The sequence below is a fragment of the Nilaparvata lugens genome, chromosome 6, assembly GCF_014356525.2.
Source record: "Nilaparvata lugens isolate BPH chromosome 6, ASM1435652v1, whole genome shotgun sequence".
Taxonomy (NCBI): Eukaryota; Metazoa; Arthropoda; class Insecta; order Hemiptera; family Delphacidae; genus Nilaparvata; species Nilaparvata lugens.
Genome location: NC_052509.1, coordinates 25,950,146 through 25,969,810, shown reverse-complemented (window position 1 = coordinate 25,969,810; position 19,665 = coordinate 25,950,146). Strand labels below are relative to the sequence as shown.

Here is a 19,665-nt window from a genome sequence, read left to right as displayed (position 1 = left end):
ACTATTTTGATAAATCTATTACGGTGTATAACTTTATCAATATGCAATGAACAATCAAGTTAATTTTTGTTGATTTCAGATGTTCATATCAGAAGACGGCTGACTGACTACGAATAATGGAATGACTGTTGGTGGTGACATCGCTGGTGAATCAACAAAACTCCACAATCTACAATAATATGCGTGAACGTATTTTTTATTTGAATATTTTTTAATAAACTGTTAAGTTTCAGTAAAAATGAGTGAGAAAAGCTCGCAAAGTATTCAGCCGATTGTGAAGATCGGTCATTACATATTAGGGCAGACTTTGGGAGTAGGAACTTTTGGAAAGGTGAAAATAGGCGAACATCAGTTAACAAAACATAAAGTAGCTGTTAAAATTCTGAACAGGCAGAAAATCAAAAGTCTTGATGTTGTAGGAAAAATTCGTAGAGAAATTCAAAACTTGAAGCTATTCAGACATCCCCATATCATCAAATTGTACCAGGTTATCAGCACTCCGACTGATATTTTCATGATCATGGAATACGTTTCGGGTGGAGAACTGTTTGATTATATTGTAAAGCATGGAAAATTGAAGGAGTATGAGGCTAGAAGATTTTTTCAACAGATAATTTCAGGCGTAGACTACTGCCATAGACATATGATTGTACACCGAGACTTGAAGCCAGAAAATCTTCTTCTAGACCACAACCTTCATGTGAAAATTGCAGACTTTGGCCTGTCCAACATGATGATGGATGGAGAGTTTCTGAGAACAAGTTGTGGCTCCCCGAACTATGCTGCACCAGAAGTTATATCTGGTAAACTTTATGCTGGACCAGAGGTTGATATATGGTCGTGCGGGGTTATTCTGTATGCATTGCTTTGTGGAACTCTTCCGTTTGATGACGAGCATGTACCCACATTGTTTCGAAAGATTAAATCTGGTATTTTCCCCATCCCAGAGTACCTTAATAAAACCGTTGTCAGTCTTCTGTGCCATATGCTGCAAGTGGACCCCATGAAGCGAGCAACGATTGAAGATATCAAGAATCACGAATGGTTTCAGAAGGAGCTTCCAGCTTATTTGTTTCCGTCGCCTGTGGAGCAAGACTCATCGGTCATTGATACGGATGCAGTCAGCGAGGTTTGTGAGAAGTTTGCAGTGAAGGAGCATGAGGTGCACAATGCTTTGCTGAGTGGAGATCCTCACGATCAACTAGGAATTGCTTATCACTTGATTATTGATAACAAGAGGATTGCAGACGAGGCTGCAAAAGCTGAACTGAAGGATTTCTATGTAGCAAGCAGTCCGCCACCAGTTGTGTCGTTCAGTCCGAGTGAGATGACCCCCAGCCCAGTTCGGCCTCACCCCGAACGAATAGCACCTCTGCGCGAAAGAGCTATGAGCAATTCGCTGACCCGGGAAGACAAGAACCGCGGCACACCCGTCAAAAGAGCCAAATGGCATCTGGGAATCCGCTCGCAGAGCAAACCTAACGACATTATGAACGAGGTCTACAGAGCCATGAAGGCGCTCGACTTTGAGTGGAAGATCATCAACCCGTTTCACGTGCGAGTGAGGCAGAAGCAGCCGTCGGTTGTGACCGGCAAGTACACCAAGATGTCGCTGCAACTCTATCAGGTCGACTACAAGAGTTATCTGCTCGATTTCAAGAGCTTGAGTGCCGAAGAAGATTCTGCCGCTGTTAATCCTATTGAGCCAGATGCTATTCCTCAGCAGAGCACTGGCCACCATACCATGGAATTCTTTGAAATGTGTGCTGCCCTTATTACTCAATTGGCAACCAACTAATATAAGTTACCCAATTTTATCCAAGTATTTTCAGATGTATTACTTTACTATTGGAGCGAGCTAATAATTTTAGTTATTAATAAATTATATTTTTCCCTTGCCTTTCAAGTTATCTCCAACTTGGTAGAATTAAGAATTAGGTGCAAGGTATTGAAGTACTCTCCATATAATGTATAAAGTACAATAATAAAGTACATATAAAGTAGTGTAGGCCTACTAGACTTTTTCTCTAGTGCAATATGGAAAGTACCTATATTATTTTTCTGTAGGTGATTGAATACTAAATAAAAATAATTTGTGGTTTTTAAAACTTTACAAGTAGATAATGAGAGCTCGTGTATTATATAGCGTTCACCTCGAGAGCATTAATTATAATGTTATAGATTTATAGAAAATTTACAACTTTGATTTCTTTTATTTATAATCCAATAGTAAATATTTTAACTTAGCTAGTGATCGACCTTGCCCCATGTTATTGTTGTATGTATCATGAAAAAGTATGAACATAATTTATAATAAATATGGCTTATTTTCAAAGTTTTTTGCTTATTATTCTTTATCTCTAAATTCAGAAGAAAATTTTCAAACATGTTACCGTAAAAGGAAAGAATAATATTCTCACTATTCAACTTTTTCCTTTTATTATAATAGCAGAATTAATGTAGGGGTGAAATTTTCAATATGGCAACAACTATTGATCATCAAACAATTAAATTTGAAGGGAGTGTCTTTAACACTTTTTTTTACTTTGCAGCTCAATTGAGACTAGTTGGAATAAGGTGAACCTAGCAAAAGTGCACATCTTTATCCCCTCTGTTGAAGGTGTGGAACCGCTGACTTGACACCAGTAGAATTGAAAAATTTACCCCCACATTAAAGCTGCAATAATAATCAAAGGAAAAAGTTGAATAAGGAGAATTATACATCAGATTCAAGAAAATTTAATTCTTTATAAACCTACATAGGATGAGCATTTATTTTTACTATGCAATTGTTGTGGAGTTATAAGCCCTGAAAGTGCAGAAAATTGGATAAAAAGCTGCTATTTTAACAATTTCATTCTTTCAAGAGCGAATATCTCGAAATCTGTTGCAAATGTCACAAAACTCCACTTAACAAAAATTGTTGAAAATTTATCAAGCTTTATTTTTTAATAGTTAGTCATGTTGGTTGAACGCATTGTTTCCAAGATATAAACGTGAAAGCAAACCGCTAAATAATTATGCAACTTTTGAACCACCCTCATCCCTTGAGCTCATGGGGTAGGGATGAGAGTTTTCCTTCTAACAAGTCCCAACAAAGCTGCTGCATTCAAAAATTGTGTTAAAAACATTTTCTCCAAATTCCTTTGTCAATAATTGGTCTATTGTAGCAAAACTGGAGATACTCAATACTAGAGCTGCTGCAAAACAGTCTTAGAGAAATGTGTAAAAGTGTGAAATTATACATCAGACTGAAGAATTTGCTGCTCTATAAGCTCATAATCAGCATGAATTTTGCCATAGATTTTCAAAAAGTTATGAGCAAAAAAATTGGAGGTAAACTTTTTTTTTAAATGTCACACCTTCAAGATCAGCGGATATCTCAAAAACTATAAGGTATAGAAAAATGTGTGAGAGGAATATGTAAGATTCAATTTTGTATAAAATAGTCATGTCTGTACATAGTTTTCGAATTACATGCGAGAAACAAAAAACTGGTACCTTTGGACCACATCCACCCCCTTAGCACAGTGGGTAGGGGTTGAGATTTTTGATATGTTTACCTTCTTACTACCCTAAACAGAACTGCGGGTCGATAAATATATTGCTAAATTTTTCTTATGTAGGCCTTTTTTGAGAATTTATTGCCTGGGCTGTGAGTTCAGATGTATCTAAATTTAAACACATTTGCTGTGTTCATTCTGTGTAGGGTACCGCGGTAAGTTATTATAAAAAAGATAACGAGTTAATAATAAGTTAATTTGAGTTTGATATTTTCTGCAAAAATATTTTGGACTAGCGTATATCAGCAAGCTTTCTTCTAGCTGTGAACGTTTGTCCTAGGTACACTTTTTTCATTAAACATTGATATAGCTTATTGAACTTGGGTTATTTGTGCTTTTATAGCTGTCTGCAAAGATCAGTTATGAGAAAATAAGAGTAATGATTGTTTCATAATTTTTAGTGTAGGCCTATCGATTGAAATGTATTTTGACAGCAGTGTAATTCAAAAGAATTATATAATATAGTGGGATTTACTTTAAACTGCCAGCGTTTATTATTTCTTTCAAATAATGTTTAGGCCTAAATGAATCTCACCTTGGACAGTCAATGCTCATCAATGATAAGAAATCTCTATGAATGTTGTTCTATCAGATTTTTTATTTAGATATCAGTCAAATACTTGAAAACATTTAAATGACTAAAGTGCAAAAATTATAAGGTATAATCATGCATTTTGATATAAAGTTTAAACCATCTTAGAATTCGGGTCCTAGATTTGTCAACAGTTTGAATTTCCTTTCAATGTGTTACCAACATGTCTAATGTAAAATTATTTGGAGTATTGTCTTGAAGATGATATATTTGTCATTATTGTTTCAATGATTGTGTATAAATCTATATATTTTACCGAATAGCTTAATAATTAACATTCAAATTTTTTTGCAATTTCGTAAATAAAACATTAATCTGCAGGCGTTTAACCCAAAATGGCGCTGATTATTTTTGTACAACCCTTGGATGAGAGACATGTTTTGACGTTCCCTTCTGCTCTCAGGTAAATATTTAGTAAGTGATCAGTAATTTATTATTATATTTGCATCTTACAAAGTGACATAATATCATGTAATATTTCAATTATGATTGCTTGCTCTACATTTTTTAAACTGAGAATAATTCAACGGCCTTCCCTGGATCAAAAATTAACAGTTTATCTTTTGGTAACTATTAGATTGCAAAATATAAAGTTGGTTATTTACTTTAATTTTTCAATTTAGCTTAATTATTTTAATCAATGTCCATTTTTATAACTTGCTATTCATTTAGTTATCACATCATTTACTTATATAGAACTTAATCTTTATCTAATCTTGTACAATACTTTTTTTCTAAACCTCATAGGAGGTTATGGTAAAAATTCAGCTTCAAGCTATGTCATGATAGAACTGTTAAATATATTACTAAATATTTTCTTATAAAATTGCAAGACTTTTGATCTTTCATTTTTTGAAACTATTCAAAGTATTGGATTTATTGTCATGCATTCTTTTTTTTGCAGCAAACAGGTAATTTTGAATTATTTTTCAGATAATTTGCTTATCATTTTAAGCCTCAAGAAATAGAAAGTTGAAACTAAATTTACTATCATAGAAACAATAAAGTAATTGCTTTGAACCAGAGTAAGTCGAGCCTTAATAACTAATAAGCCTACCTATTTAAAATATTTGATAAGATTGTTATGCATTGGGTAGATAGTATTTGCAAAAGGATTGCGAATTCGAAAGAAAGAATGTAATGTTTTTCAGCGAAAAATATATGTAATTATTGCAGTAACTTGTGACGTAAGCCTTTCCCAATGTGACAATCCTTGAGTATTAACATCAACTAACATGATCAATCAATCAATGTAAAGCTAACATGCTATGAAGCTTTTATATTGTTTCAAATTAAAACTAGGTTATATAATTGTTGTATGTTATACATAAGAAAGAAAGCCTTGAATTTTGAAGATGTCATACGTAAAAGTTTTTATTAATTTAATAATTAAGCTTAATGCAATTTGTGTGCTTAAAACAAGGCTCATTAGTTGAACAGATTAGTCTTATAAATACTTTGCTTGCCATCATTTAAATTGTATCGTGCAGGGTGACAATAGGAAGAAAAGTTTCCTGCTCTCATTTTTATTCATATGTTTTAAACTAAGTTAGTGTGGAATAAAAATGTCTCATGGTTGTTGTAACTCTTTTTTCAGATGTAGTACCAGTGGGTTGGAGTAATCCGGAAAATCTGCAATCAAAAATATAGTTCCTTCTGTAAATATAAACTATTGGTAAGTAATTATTTCAATTATATTATTTCTATCATCATATGGCTTTCATCAGTGGAGTCACCTAACTTGATGTGCGTTTACAAATTCAATGGGCGGACATCCATAATTATTTCCAAATGGATGAGTGCTCGTGCAGCGATCACACCTGCATTGCAATTTATGACATTTAGGCTTTCCGTCTCCCTTATCTCAGCACTGAGTATTTTGATTTGTAGATCAAAATATTAATTCAATAATTTCCATCTATGACCAGCTTCACCTGACATATTTGTTTAGAAACTGAAACATAAGATTTTTAACATCAACTTATATGGCTGTAGATAGCGTGTTTCATGTGGTTTTGCAGCGCCCAACTAACATGTTCAGTCCCTGGACATCAGGTATGACGCAGTCTCAAAATTTTTCCATAAGTTCACCAATCTCATCCTCGCGGGAGTGCCGCGAGTGTATGATCAAGATTCAAGATTCATTTATTGTCAGAACCCTTAACAAAAATGCAAGACAAAGTCAACAATTCAATAAAAAAACAATTCTAAAATATAACAATAAACGTTAAAAGTCATCACAGTCACATCGTAATACATACAAAAATAAGACAAAGATAAGCAAATTCTCTATAATATAAGAAACATTTTTAAAACAGGTATATCACAGAATAAGAAAATACAAAGACATCACCACAAATCCTCATAACCATATGGACAGCAGTCAATTAGAATCTTTTCAACAGAAACCTTAAAACTATTAATATCACATTCTTTAATATGAGCAGGCAGTTTATAAAATGACCTCTTTCCAAATTCAACAAAACTTTTCAAAGTTAAATGGTAATTGCACTGTGATAATCTAAGTGCTTCTGCTTGTCTTGTAAAATGATTGTGAATATTACTATTTATGGGTAAGATGGAAAGATTTTTTCTGGTATACATCAGACATTCAAACACATACAAAGCATAAACAGTCATAATATTTAGTTTTTTAAACAGAGGTCGACAATGTGCTCTACTATCTACTTTACAAATGATCCTTACGGCCCTTTTTTGTACAACAAAAAGTTTCTTCATATTTGTATCTCTCCCCCATGCCAAAATACCATACAACAGGTGTGACTGAATGTAAGCATAATATACAGCTACCAACACATCAATGCTAACAATATTTCTTAATCTACATAACATAAAAATGCCTCTAGATATTTTCTTACCCAATGAAAAAATATGATTTTCCCATTTCACATTACTCTGCAATGTGATGCCAAGAAATTTGACATAACTAATATCTGTCTTACAACCAAAGTCAAAATCTAACAACTGGGTCTTATCTTTATTGAGACAAAGAAAGTTAGCAGCTGTCCAGTCCTCAATAGTCGCATTAATCTGCCCCAATACATTCAAATTGGTAAAAATCTTTTCACACTTAATCTGGACTGCCAGATCATCAGCAAACATAAAAGCCTTAATATCTCCATTACTTATAGCAGCTGGCAAGTCATTAGTATAAATAATGAAGAGTATAGGTCCAAGTGTGGAACCCTGGGGTACACTTGTCTGAACCTTCAAAAAAATGAGAAAGAGAACCCTTATAAAAAGAAGCCTGAAATCTATCACTTAAATAGGAAATCATAAGCTTAATAGACACATCATCAAACCCAGAAAACTGGAGTTTTTTTTTACCAAAATCTCATGAGATATGGTGTCAAAAGCCTTTGACATGTCATAAAAACTACTAGAAACTTTGTTCTTACCATCCAGCCAGTTAATACAGTTTTTCATGAATTCAGATATAGCACCATGAGTACCTCTTTTAGATCTATATCCAAATTGACTATTTGTGAACAGTGAATTGCTTTCAAAATAGCTTATGATTTGCTTATAGAGTACCATCTCAAATATCTCTGAAATCATAGGAATAATGGAAACAGGCCTATAATTGTTGTAATCCAGAGATGAACCTTTTTTCAACAAAGGAATAACTTTAATTAATTTCAGACATTTAGGAAATACACCATCCTTAATACAAATATTAAAAAGGTAAAACAACACTTCACATACAAATGGTGCAGCCAATTTCATAAAAAATGAATTTAAATAGTAAACATCAAGACAAGCACTATTACTGAGAGATAATATAGAATTATACACCTGCTCAACAGTAATACATGAAGAAGAGAAATAATTTAATACAGGATTATCTTGTTTGTGAATGTCAAGATAATAAGAAATATCATTTACAGAGGTAGGTACTCTTTGAACAATATTACTAACACTTTCAATAAAGCACTATTACTGAAAGATAATATAGAATTATACACCTGCTCAACAGTAATACATGAAAAAGAGAAATAATTTAATACAGGATTATCTTGTTTGTGAATGTCAAGATAATAAGAAATATCATTTACAGAGGTAGGTACTCTTTGAACAATATTACCAACACTTTCAATAAAGAAATCATTAAAACCACCTGCTGTCAGGCAATCATTTTGATTACTGTCTTTTAAATCGTTCTTGTTCAGATTCTCTTTTACAATAGACCACAATTCTTTGGGTTTACTTTTAGCTGTCAGCACACGATTACAATATTGTAATTGAATTTGGCTTCCCTCACAGTCTTCTTGAATATTTTTCTTAATAAATTATACTTATCCTTGTAATGAATCAAACTTGATTGTCTGAATAACTCATACATTAGCAATCAGTCATTCTTTAATTGTCTAATATCATCATTATACCATTTACAGGTAGGAGCAGCTTTTTTCTTGCACATGACATTCTTAACAGGAAAGCATAGCTCAACAGCAGTTAAAAATTTTCTATTGAAAAACATAAATTTATCCTCCAAAGAATCAATAGAATAGATCTCAATCCAATTAATCATACTAATCAGCGATCCTAACGGATCATAACCTAAACGGTACTTGATACTTCTGTAGTCTTCATCAGCAGTCTTATCATCTTCCCTTTTGTAGGGGTCGTTTATCCCTTATGTTCTACGAGGTGTGATCGTCTACAAACTCGTCCAGGCTGTAGTATGGTATATTGCTTAGGTAGTGCTTTAGTTTCCCGATGAATGCTTTCCTGCCTTGGATATTTTTTAGGCTAGATGAAAGCTGGTTGTAGAGGTGAGGCCCAGTACTTGTAAGGCCTAGTACTTGTATAGGAGACCTACTGTACTTGTGGAGTCTGTTTCTAGTGTTGTAGCTGTGTCGGTCCGATCTGAGCACTTGAGTTGATTTCTTCATCTGGGTAATAGATTCCAGGATGAACAATGATATAATTGTGAGGATTTTTTATTTTAGGAATAGGACTCTGCAATCCTGTCAACTGTCAGTATGGTTATTATAGCAGCCCTCTTTTGTACCCGAAGTGAGTATCCTCACTAGGTTTGCTTGAGCTGAGGATCCCCAGGCAGTTATACCATATCACCGAAGTGGTGCTATTCAATTAGGTTTTAAAGGTAAAATGAAAGGTTAGGGAGTTTAGCTTTCATTTTGAATGTGATAATTCTAAATAATAAACACAAATAACAATATCCTCCAAAGTTGAGATATCGCACTTAGAATGATTAGATACTAATCATCTCTTAGTGGTGAGTGGTGAGTCTTAGTGGTATCTTAGTGGCAGAGATGTGGAAATCGAGTAGTTTCTCACGCAGGAGCCCACTGAAACTCTAATCCCCATCTCACGAATGCTTTGTGGTAGTTTGTCGAAGATATTTAAAATACTCATAGGGTAGCAATTGTGCGTCCTTGCAAGTCCCGAGTAGGGCAAATCAATAGTATCTCGCCTTCTGGTTTTGTAGGTGAGCAACTGTCCCCTCTTCCGTAAAATGTGAACCTTGCTCTCTAAGAGCAGCAGGTAGCTGGCTGAAGACCGTTAGGATTCTCAAATGCCTGAAAATGGGCCGACATGGTTCCAATGATGGTACGGAGGACTTTTCAGTTGAAGAAAAATCCTCTCACAGCCACAGAGTACTATCTTTATCATTATCCTTTTTTCATAGAAGGATAAAGTGTTGTACGAGTGCGTTTTGTAAAGTTTTCTTTCATCTTCTTCATTTCAATCCTTGTAGAGCCAAACTTGTTTGAATACGTTTTTCATTCTCTCCCATTCCTTCCCTTCTCTTGCTATTCTCTGCCACGTCGCTCCGCCGCATACTCTCCTGAATTATTCGTCCTATCTATACGGGGGCCTTCCTCTGCTTCTGCTCAGCGTGCGTCAGTGGTGCCAGTCGAATATTGTTTTGGTCCATCTTCCATCCGTTGTCCTTGCGATATGGCCTGCCCAATTCCATTTTTCTCGATAATCATTCTACCTACATCTTCAATTCTTGTTTAATTTCTGATCCATATTTTGGTTTTCCTATCTATTCTTTACATTCCTATCATTATTCTTTCCATCGATCTCACACTTGTTCTGAGTTTACTGATTATTTTTTCGTTTAAGAGTCCACGTTTCGCAGCCGTATAGAATTGCTGGTAGAATACATGTTTGAAGTAGACGTCTCTTGCTTTCTGTGGAAATATTAGATCTGAAGAGATAGCCATTTCTTGAACATTGACCAACCTATTGTCACTCTTCTAGTAATCTCTCCCCATTGTCCATCTATCCATATTCTCTGTCCTAAGTAGATGAAGTGTTGAACTGCTTCTATCCTTCCGTCTTCGGTCTCTAATACTCTCTAGTTACTTTAACTGTTATGAATCATTACTCTTGATTTATCAAAATTTACTTTGAATTCAACCTTTTTTGTTACTCTAATCATTTCCTTCATCATTCTATATACTTCTTCGGTGCTATTTCCTATAATAACAATATCATCGGCAAATTTCAATTTACTTAATTTTACCCCATTTATGTTGATTCCTTTTTCCTGCCATTGTAATTCATCTAAAGATTTTTCTAGAACTGCATTGAATATTTTCGCTGATGGTATATCTCCCTGTCTTAAGCCACTATTTACTTTAACTACTCTACCTTTTCCTCTCAGTTTGAATTCAATTTTCATGTTTCTGTAAATTAATCTGAATTATTCCAGGTACTTATTGTTAATTCCCAAGTCTTCAAGCGTTCGTAATAAGGAAGTTGTGTTGATTTTATCGAATGCTTTCTCGAAATCAACGAATAGCAGCACTAGTGGAAATTTATACTCATTTATTCATTTATAGCCCATTTTCGCGCAGTATTCTTCTGCAAAAATCTGCGTTTCCTGATTTCGGTTGATTTCTCAGCAGTTTGCTGCCCGTATGACCTTTTCATTCGAGTTGAATATGAATGTATTTTTAAATGCTCTTATTACAATTTGAAGCACGTATTTCTAAATGCTTTTATTACAATTTGAAGCACTAATGTTAATATCTGAATTACTGGACAGAGCAAATAGTATCAAGAAACTCCATACTAACTATAAAATACCTTTTACTACCAACTTTGCTTTATTGCTCTAATTATCATAGCCTAGGTGACTGGTCGTACCTATATTTGATGTGTTGAGTTTTTACCTAATTCCCTCATTATTCGGCTATGATTATCCGTTAGAGAACAGATCAGTAGATGCTCACAGCGAATAGGTAATCTACAACAGTGGCAAATAAGTTGTTAAGCTGGTAGACTGTCCATGAGAGGTAGTTGCACGCTGAGCTGTACCATGCACATGGCTACTAGCGTCCTTAACACTTGTTTGAAGTAACATTGACGAACTCGAGAGATTATATAGTGTTTTAAGTTTCAAATATCCACTTTTTAAAGTCAATTTTAGAAAACGCATCTATTTTGATAATCTATTTTATTATTATTAGTGGTAGTCGCTGTATTTACCTGCTACGAACACATTAAGATGATTTTCCTTTGTTTAACCCAACATTCTCTCAAGAATGAATCCAACTGCTGAGTTGGAAAAAGTAATTTCCTAACGGATTTTATACTGCTATGATAAGATTTTTGTGTTTTTTTGGCATCTTAAAAAATTCTGTAGACTATAGTAAGGAAAGAAAGATTTTTGATTGAAATGGTCTAAGATGAAAAATGAACTATCTATTTTGAGCAAGAAAGAAGTTATTTATTGGAAAATATTGAAGGAAAAACTGCCTTTTAAAAAACAAATTGAAATCATTGTTAAAATGCTTGATTTTACCAAGCCTATCTGCTTTTTTTGCTCTTATCAAAATAGAGTATCAATCTGAAATCATTGTTTACTCAATTGATGTACCCAATATTTTACCCAGAAATGAGCTAATCACTCAAATCTTCTATGATAACTGTTAAATATTATATTACAAGTTTTAATTCTAAACCTGAATAGACAGAGATTGATCCCAATAGTTGCATATGACTAGCTTACAAGTTGGTTATACATTTTAAAATTATAAAGTGATTAGTCCCTTCGAACGATTAGATGGAATAAATATTTCTATTTATCAAGTACAACCTCGGCAATAAAACAAAAAAATAGCTTATTTACAAATAGTGTAAATGGCTTTGACCTTTCCATCAGCTACTCGACTAGGGCATTAATATTATGTAATGTTTACTGTTATTTGGTTCAAGTAGTATATTCTCCAACATGAACCATTCTTAGAACTGTGCACTGTTTAATGTAGAACCGTGAACAGTTACACCTCTCTTGCGCTTTATATTGCAGCCGGTGCTAAATTTAGCCGCGCCGCTTCCTCTAGTCCCATTCCAAGGGGCTCCTCTCCCCCTCCATTCCCTTTTCTCCTTTCCATTCACCTCCTCCTCCCCACTCTTTTCGTACTCTGCTTTTGATTCTCTGGTCTGGATCTCTGAATTTTGGTTGCTTGCCAGAAAGTCGGCTATTCAGATACTTTGAACTTTCTTAGATTTTACTCTAGTTTCATCAAGAGTGTTTGTGTGCGTGTGATTAGAAATAGTAAATCTAATCGTGAATATAATATCCTTCTAATATTTGAATTATTCAACTTATTAGTGAAGTAATTTACTTACTTCAATTACTTATTATGTAAGCATAGATTGTTAGTGCGAGTAATCTATTTTTGTTCGATTAATAGTGTGATTCTGGGTAACTTGCTTTAGAATTTCTGTGTCGAAAAAGTATTAGGTGTTAAGTTTCATAATCTATAAATCCAATACAGTTACACTATAATACAGTTAACTGCTAATAAACATATTTTCCCAACTAGGCCTATTCGAAGTGGAAAACATTGAAACTAATTTCTCTTTCCTAGCTATTAGTAATGCAATTGAAGAATTTGTGCCAGTTAATTTTAGAATACTAGACTCATTAATTAAGGGTGGTTATAGACGTGTTTATAGGATTTTTGATGAGCCACAGTGATCTAATGAGAATTTTATTTGATCCAAGGGTGTAGTTAGCTAGTGGATATCATTTTGTGTTTAATAATAAGCACTTGAAATTTTTTTAGCTCTTAATTACAATTTGAAATTGCACCGAACGCTTCTGTTGAAATTTTCAAAAGCAGCGTGGCTGAAATTGATATGTATTGACCAACGATGTGTTACCGCATCTATTTTAAGACATGAATTGAAGACACATTTTCGGAATCAGATAATTGTTTTGTCAATTCAAATACTCCTAACGTTAGTTATTTAGAACTAGGAATGAGGAACTTCATTTAAATCCAAACTTTCAAACGTCTCGCCTAATTTTATTAAATCGTGCTATTTAAGATAGCCTCTCACTTCCTCCTGCTACGAAAATAGTTCTGCTTCCTAAACGCGAAAACTGTCTTCTGTCAAGTTTTTTGCGTTTCTTCTACGTAATAACATCATTTGTCACTATTTCTTTAACCCATGAAAATATCTATTTAAACTATATATCTATAGTAAAAGATCGATAATATAGGAATAACAGATATTATTGTATCATTACAATAAAATAATTTCATATAACTTATTTTTATTGTTTAGGAATAGATAGACCAGATGAACTAGTCAATATTATTTCATATTCATCCGACTCCTTGCTTTAAATAAAGTTTGTACGAATGATTGTTTAATTTCTACATTATTTATTTAAATTTGTTTTATTTGTTTATTTTGGATTTTTCATCAAGTTAAAATAATTTCTAGATGATGTGACACCGCCTTCCTTACAATATTTGTGGAACTCCTCGTTTTATAGATTCTAATACAGTATTCAATAGATTAATAAAATACTTGTTCTATAGTAGGCCTAGTTATTTTAGCTATGGTAGAATGAAACAATTAGGACTAATACAATTCAATATATTATAATTCAAATTGAATTCCGATTGATACCGTAACTTGACTAATATATTTTTAATTCCTCCGAGACTGATTGAGAGTGGTTTGAATTCCAGAAAAATGTTGAATTTACATTGTAATTCACTTTTAAATCATATGCGATACTGCAACTAAACAATTTTTAATAAACCATTTTAAAAAGAGAGTATTTTTATGTGGGTAATTATCTCTATCAAAGTTGTTGATGAATCATGACCAGCTTGAATGCTATCTCGGTTTCTTCTTTAGGCTATAAATTAGCTATTGTGAATAACTACAAGAAATGCCTATATAGAGAAGTACACCAATCTTGGCGTCAAGGTAATACGCCTGGTATAGTCTAGTCTACTCAAAAACCAGAAATTTCTGAAATAGTTTTATTTATTCACAGATTCTTCTAAGTTTAGAAGTTTTTAACCTACAATAAACCTAGTTTATTCTTTATTATGTTTTGAACGTCGCGCTTTGTTCTTTGTAAAAAAAAGAACTAAAAAGACCGCAAGTTGAGAACCTACATTTTGCAAATCTACAATTTCTTCGTTGTGAATAGAACATTTCAATTTTGATTTTGATTACTTGTGATTGAGATTAAGCGTTGAGTTTTTCTACTGCGAGAGGAAAGTTTTGTGATCATTTGTGTTGTCAATATAAAGACAACATGGAAGCAGCTCAGAGTACAGATCCGTTTATGAGTTATTGGCAACTAAAGAAGAAGGTAATGATATATGAATTTTATGTTTAGAAAAGCTAGCTTTAATATGTTATTCAGTGTCTTATTTTGTCTAATATCACACTATCGTGAATATATTCTTTTTAATAATTTCATTTCCAAAATTATCCCCATAAAAGAATCAATTGACAATTTTTAATTAATGTATTATCTCAGTATCCAATGTATTCATTCAGAGTTTTAATAGTCTTGAGATAAATGCTTGAGAGATTTCAGAATGTGTGAATAGAATGTGAGCCCAAAAACTTTAAATTTATTGCTTACTATTTTTACTTTCCTTGCCCTACTACCATAGGTAAGGAAAGTATTGCTTTCCAAAAAAAATTAAGGTACCCCAATTTCAAGTTTTCTATACGTTTCAAGGTCCCCTGAGTCCAAAAACATGATTTTTGGGTATTGGTCTGTGTGTGTGTATGTGTGTATGTGTGTATGTGTGTGTGTGTGTGTGTGTATGTCTGTGAACACGATAACTCCATTCCTAATTAACCGATCGACTTGAAATTTTAAACTTAAGGTCCCTATACCATGAGGACCCGACAATAAGAAATTCAATAAAATTCAATTCAAGATGGCGGAAAAAATGGCGGATAATTACTAAAAAACCATGTTTTTCACGTTTTTCTCGAAAATGGCTCTAACGATTTTCTTCAAATTTATATCATGGATAGCTATTTATAAGCCCTATCAACTAGCATAAGTTTCATTTCTGGGAAAATTTCAGGAGCTCCGTAATATTCTTGAGAAAAATGGCGGATAATGACTAAAAATCCATGTTTTTCACCGTTTTCTCGAAAACTGCTCTAACGATTTACTTCAAAATCATACCATGGATAGATATTCATAAGCACTATCAACTGGCATGAGTCTCATTTTTGGGAAAATTCCATGAGCTCCGTAATATTCTTGAGAAAAATGGCGGATAATGACAAAAACCAGGTTTTTCACGGTTTTCTCGAAAACGGCTCTGACGATTTTCTTCAAATTCAAGCCATGGGTAGCTATTCATAAGTCCTATCAAATGACATGAGTTTTTTCCTTGGAAAATTGCAGGAGCTCCGTAATATATTTGAGAAAAATGGCGGATAATTACTAAAAAACCATGTTTTTCACGATTTTTTCAAAATAACTTGACCGATTTTTTTCAAATTCATACTTTGTATAGTTTTATCAGCTCTATTAACTGGCATGAGTCTCCTTTCTGGGAAACTAATGGGGGGTCCACCCCATCCTTGAGAAATGGACTTTGTAACCTCCTTCTCGTGCATGAGGTAGGTAGGTAGAGCAGTTCATAAAAAGAACACATAGTCGAGATATTTCATCTGTAGAACAGCTGTTTTGACGACTTTAAAAAAATGACGACTAAAAAAATCATTGAATTTCACAATTTACACAAAGGAAAAAGTACTCTGAAAACAATTATATATACACATATACAAAAGTCTGATGGTAGTTTCGAATATGAGCAAGGAAAGTTGTGTGAGTGTACCACACCAGATTTTTTCACATATATGCCTATCGATTTCTCTGTTTTTACTTTCCTTGCCCTATTACCATAGGTAAGGAAAGTATTGCTTTCCAAAAAAAATTAAGGTACCCCAATTTCAAGTTTTCTATACGTTTCAAGGTCCCCTGAGCCCAAAAACATGATTTTTGGGTATTGGTCTGTGTGTGTGTATGTGTGTGTGTGTGTGTGTGTGTGTGTGTGTGTGTGTGTATGTGTGTATGTCTGTGAACACGATAACTCCATTCCTAATTAACCGATTGACTTGAAATTTTAAACTTAAGGTCCTTATACCATGGGGACCCGACAATAAGAAATTCAATTCAAGATGGCGGAAAAAATGGCGGATAATTACTAAAAAACCATGTTTTTCACGTTTTTCTCGAAAATGGCTCTAACGATTTTCTTCAAATTTATACCATGGATAGCTATTTATAAGCCCTATCAACTGACATGAGTCTCATTTCTGGGAAAATTTCAGGAGCTCCGTAATATTATTGAGAAAAATGACGGATAATCACTAAAAAACCATGTTTTTCACGGTTTACTCGAAAACGGCTCCAACGATTTTCTTTAAATTTATACCATGGATAGCTGTTTATAAGCCCTATCAACTGACATGAGTCTCATTTCTGGAAAAATTCCAGGAGCTCCGTAATATTATTGAGAAAAATGGCGGATAATCACTAAAAAACCATGTTTTTCACGGTTTTCTCGAAAACGGCTCTAACGATTTTCTTCAAATTTATACCATGGATAGCTATTTATAAGCCCTATCAACTGACATGAGCCTCATTTCTAGGAAAATTGCAGGAGCTGCGTAATATTCTCGAGAAAAATGGCGAATAATTACGGAAAAACCATGTTTTTCACGATTTTCGCAAAAATTACTCGACTGATTTATTTAAAATTCATACTCTGTATAGTTATTTATCAGCTCCATCAACTGGCATGAGTCTCCTTTCTGGGAAACTAAGGGGGGTTCACCCCATCCTTCAGAAATGGACTTTGTAACCTCCTTCTCGTGCATGTGGTAGGTAGGTAGAGCAGTCTATAAAAATCTGGTGTGGTACACTCACACAACTTTCCTTGCTCATTGATCTATAAGCCTCATTCTTAAACGAGGATAATTTAGGGGAATAACATTATGCCGATTGGCGGCTAAATAACTACGATTATACTATTGTTATTGTGTTCAGAGTACATTTTCCTTTGTTTGAATTATGAAATTTCAGGATTTTTTGAAAGTTGTCAAAACAGACAGCTGTTCGACAAATAAAATATCGACATGTGTTCTTTTGAATAAACTGCTCTACCTACCTACCTCACGCACGAGAAAGAGGTTACAAAGTAAATTTCTCAGGGATGGGGTAGACCCCCTGTTAGTTTCTCAGGGAGGAGACTCATTCCAGTTAATAGAGCTGATATATAACTATACAGGATATGAATTTTAGAAAAATCTGTCAAGTCATTTTCGAGAAAATCGTGATAGAAATTTAACAAAATTCATTCTTCTCAGGAATATTACGGAGCTCCTGCAATTTTCCTAGAAATGAGACTCATGTCAGTTGATAGGGCTTATAAATAGCTATCTATGGTAAGAAAATCGTTGGAGCCGTTTTCGAGAAAATCGTGAAAAACATGGGTTTTTAGTAATTATCCGCCATTTTTCTCAAGAATATTACGGAGCTCCTGCAATTTTCCCAGAAATGAGACTCATGTCAGTTGATAGGGCTTTCAAATAGCTATCTATGGTATAAATTTGAAAAAAATCATTAGAGCCGTTTCCGAGAAAACCGTGAAAAACATGGTTTTTTAGTAATTATCCGCCATTTTTCTTATGAATATTATGGAGCTCCTGCAATTTTCCCAGAAATGAGACTCATGTCAGTTCATAGGGCTTATAAATAGCTATCCATTGTATAAATTTGAAGAAAATCGTTAGAGCCGTTTTTGAGAAAATCGTGAAAAACATGGTTTTTTAGTAATTATCCGCCATTTTTTCCGCCATCTTGAATTTAATTTTATTGAATTTCTTATTGTCGTGTCCTCATGGTATAAGGACCTTGAGTTTAAAATTTCAAGTCAATCGGTTAATTAGAAATGGAGTTATCGTGTTCACAGACATACACACATACACACATACACACACACACACACACACAGACCAACACCCAAAAATCATGTTTTTGGACTCAGGGGACCTTGAAACGTATAGAAAACTTGAAATTGGGGTACCTTAATTTTTTTTGGAAAGCAATACTTTCCTTACCTATGGTAGTAGGGGCAAGGAAAGTAAAAATAACACATAGTCGAGATATTTCATCTGTAGAACAGCTGTTTTGACGATTTTTAAAAAATCATCGGATTTCACAATTTACACAAAGGAAAAAGTACTCTGAAAAAAATTATATACACACATATACAGTAGTCTGATCGTAGTTTCAAATAATTATGTTGCCGCCAATCGTCATTATGTTATTTCTCTGAATTATTGTTGTTTAAGAATGAGGCTCCCAGTTTAATGAGCAAGGAAAGTTGTGTGAGTGTACCACACCAGATTTTTTTTTTTAATTCTATACTACCCTCATTATTCAGTCATTATTCAGCGTTAGGTTATACATTTATATCAATGCTGCTTATTTGAAAAGCGTTCATAAATGTACTATCGACGATGTCATTATTTTCATTGAAAGTACACAGCTTCATTCGTCACTGTCCACGTTACTAACTTACTCTCCAAACTTCGTCGCGTCGAAAAATAAAAAATCGCTCTACTTTCTATAAACTGCTGTTATATTAATGTAGAATACTGCTCCAAACATTGTAGAAATAAAAGCTTGATGAAGGGTACTTAGAAACAACATTTGAAATAGTGCTTCTTGCACATCAAATCTTGGTTTTTGTAATCATAACTTTAATAATCTGTTGACTTACATGAAATAATATTTAAGCTATAATTCTCCTATATGGATATGTAAAGCTAAAAACTGTATCGGTTAGCATTTTTGAAATCTTGATAATACAGGATTAGGCAATGAGCTGACCATAAGAAGCTCACTATGTTCACACATCAATTGGCTTCTGAGTCAGCTCAAATTAATATCTGACAATACTTAAACTCTATCATTGTACCTATGATGATTTCATTTCAAGTTGACAATGAGTTCACTCTCAGTTGTATCATGTTTCAACCATGATAAATTTAATTTTTATAAATTTTCAGTGTTTTTAGTTTTACCTAGCTCTTACATCTCTGACAAACATGCAATTTCACATTTAAAAGCAAATAATTCATTGTTCAAATTGAAATTTATTTTTCCCCCATAATTACAATATCTATAGGTAGTAATCTATCTTC

General features: G+C 33.5%; 3 protein-coding genes across 15 annotated transcripts in view; 2 read left to right on the top strand and 1 right to left on the bottom strand.

Annotated features, from left to right (window-relative positions):
• Positions 1–2,338, top strand: part of LOC111057138 (5'-AMP-activated protein kinase catalytic subunit alpha-2) — a 30,920-nt gene extending 28,582 nt beyond the window's left edge. For all 4 annotated transcript variants that reach the window (XM_039430535.1, XM_039430537.1, XM_039430538.1 and 1 more), the window contains one exon: positions 80–2,338. In XM_039430535.1, the coding sequence (XP_039286469.1) occupies positions 239–1,798 (1,560 nt within the window). In that variant the 5' untranslated portion in view covers positions 80–238 and the 3' untranslated portion in view covers positions 1,799–2,338. The remainder of the gene's footprint in view (positions 1–79) is intronic.
• LOC111056210 (cytoskeleton-associated protein 2-like) overlaps positions 1–19,665 on the bottom strand; it is a 479,893-nt gene that overhangs the window by 55,160 nt on the left and 405,068 nt on the right. The window lies entirely within an intron of this gene.
• The window catches only part of LOC111057870 (ubiquitin carboxyl-terminal hydrolase 47), a 210,377-nt gene continuing 195,196 nt past the window's right edge, over positions 4,485–19,665 (top strand). For 2 of the 10 annotated variants that reach the window (XM_039430517.1, XM_039430513.1), the window contains exons 1-2: positions 4,485–4,558; positions 5,753–5,830. Coding sequence is in view for 4 of the 10 variants with exons in the window: in XM_039430509.1 (XP_039286443.1) it covers positions 14,732–14,788 (57 nt within the window). In the remaining 6 variants the exon portion in view is untranslated. The other 8 variants (XM_039430511.1, XM_039430508.1, XM_039430515.1 and 5 more) reach the window with 7 other exon arrangements.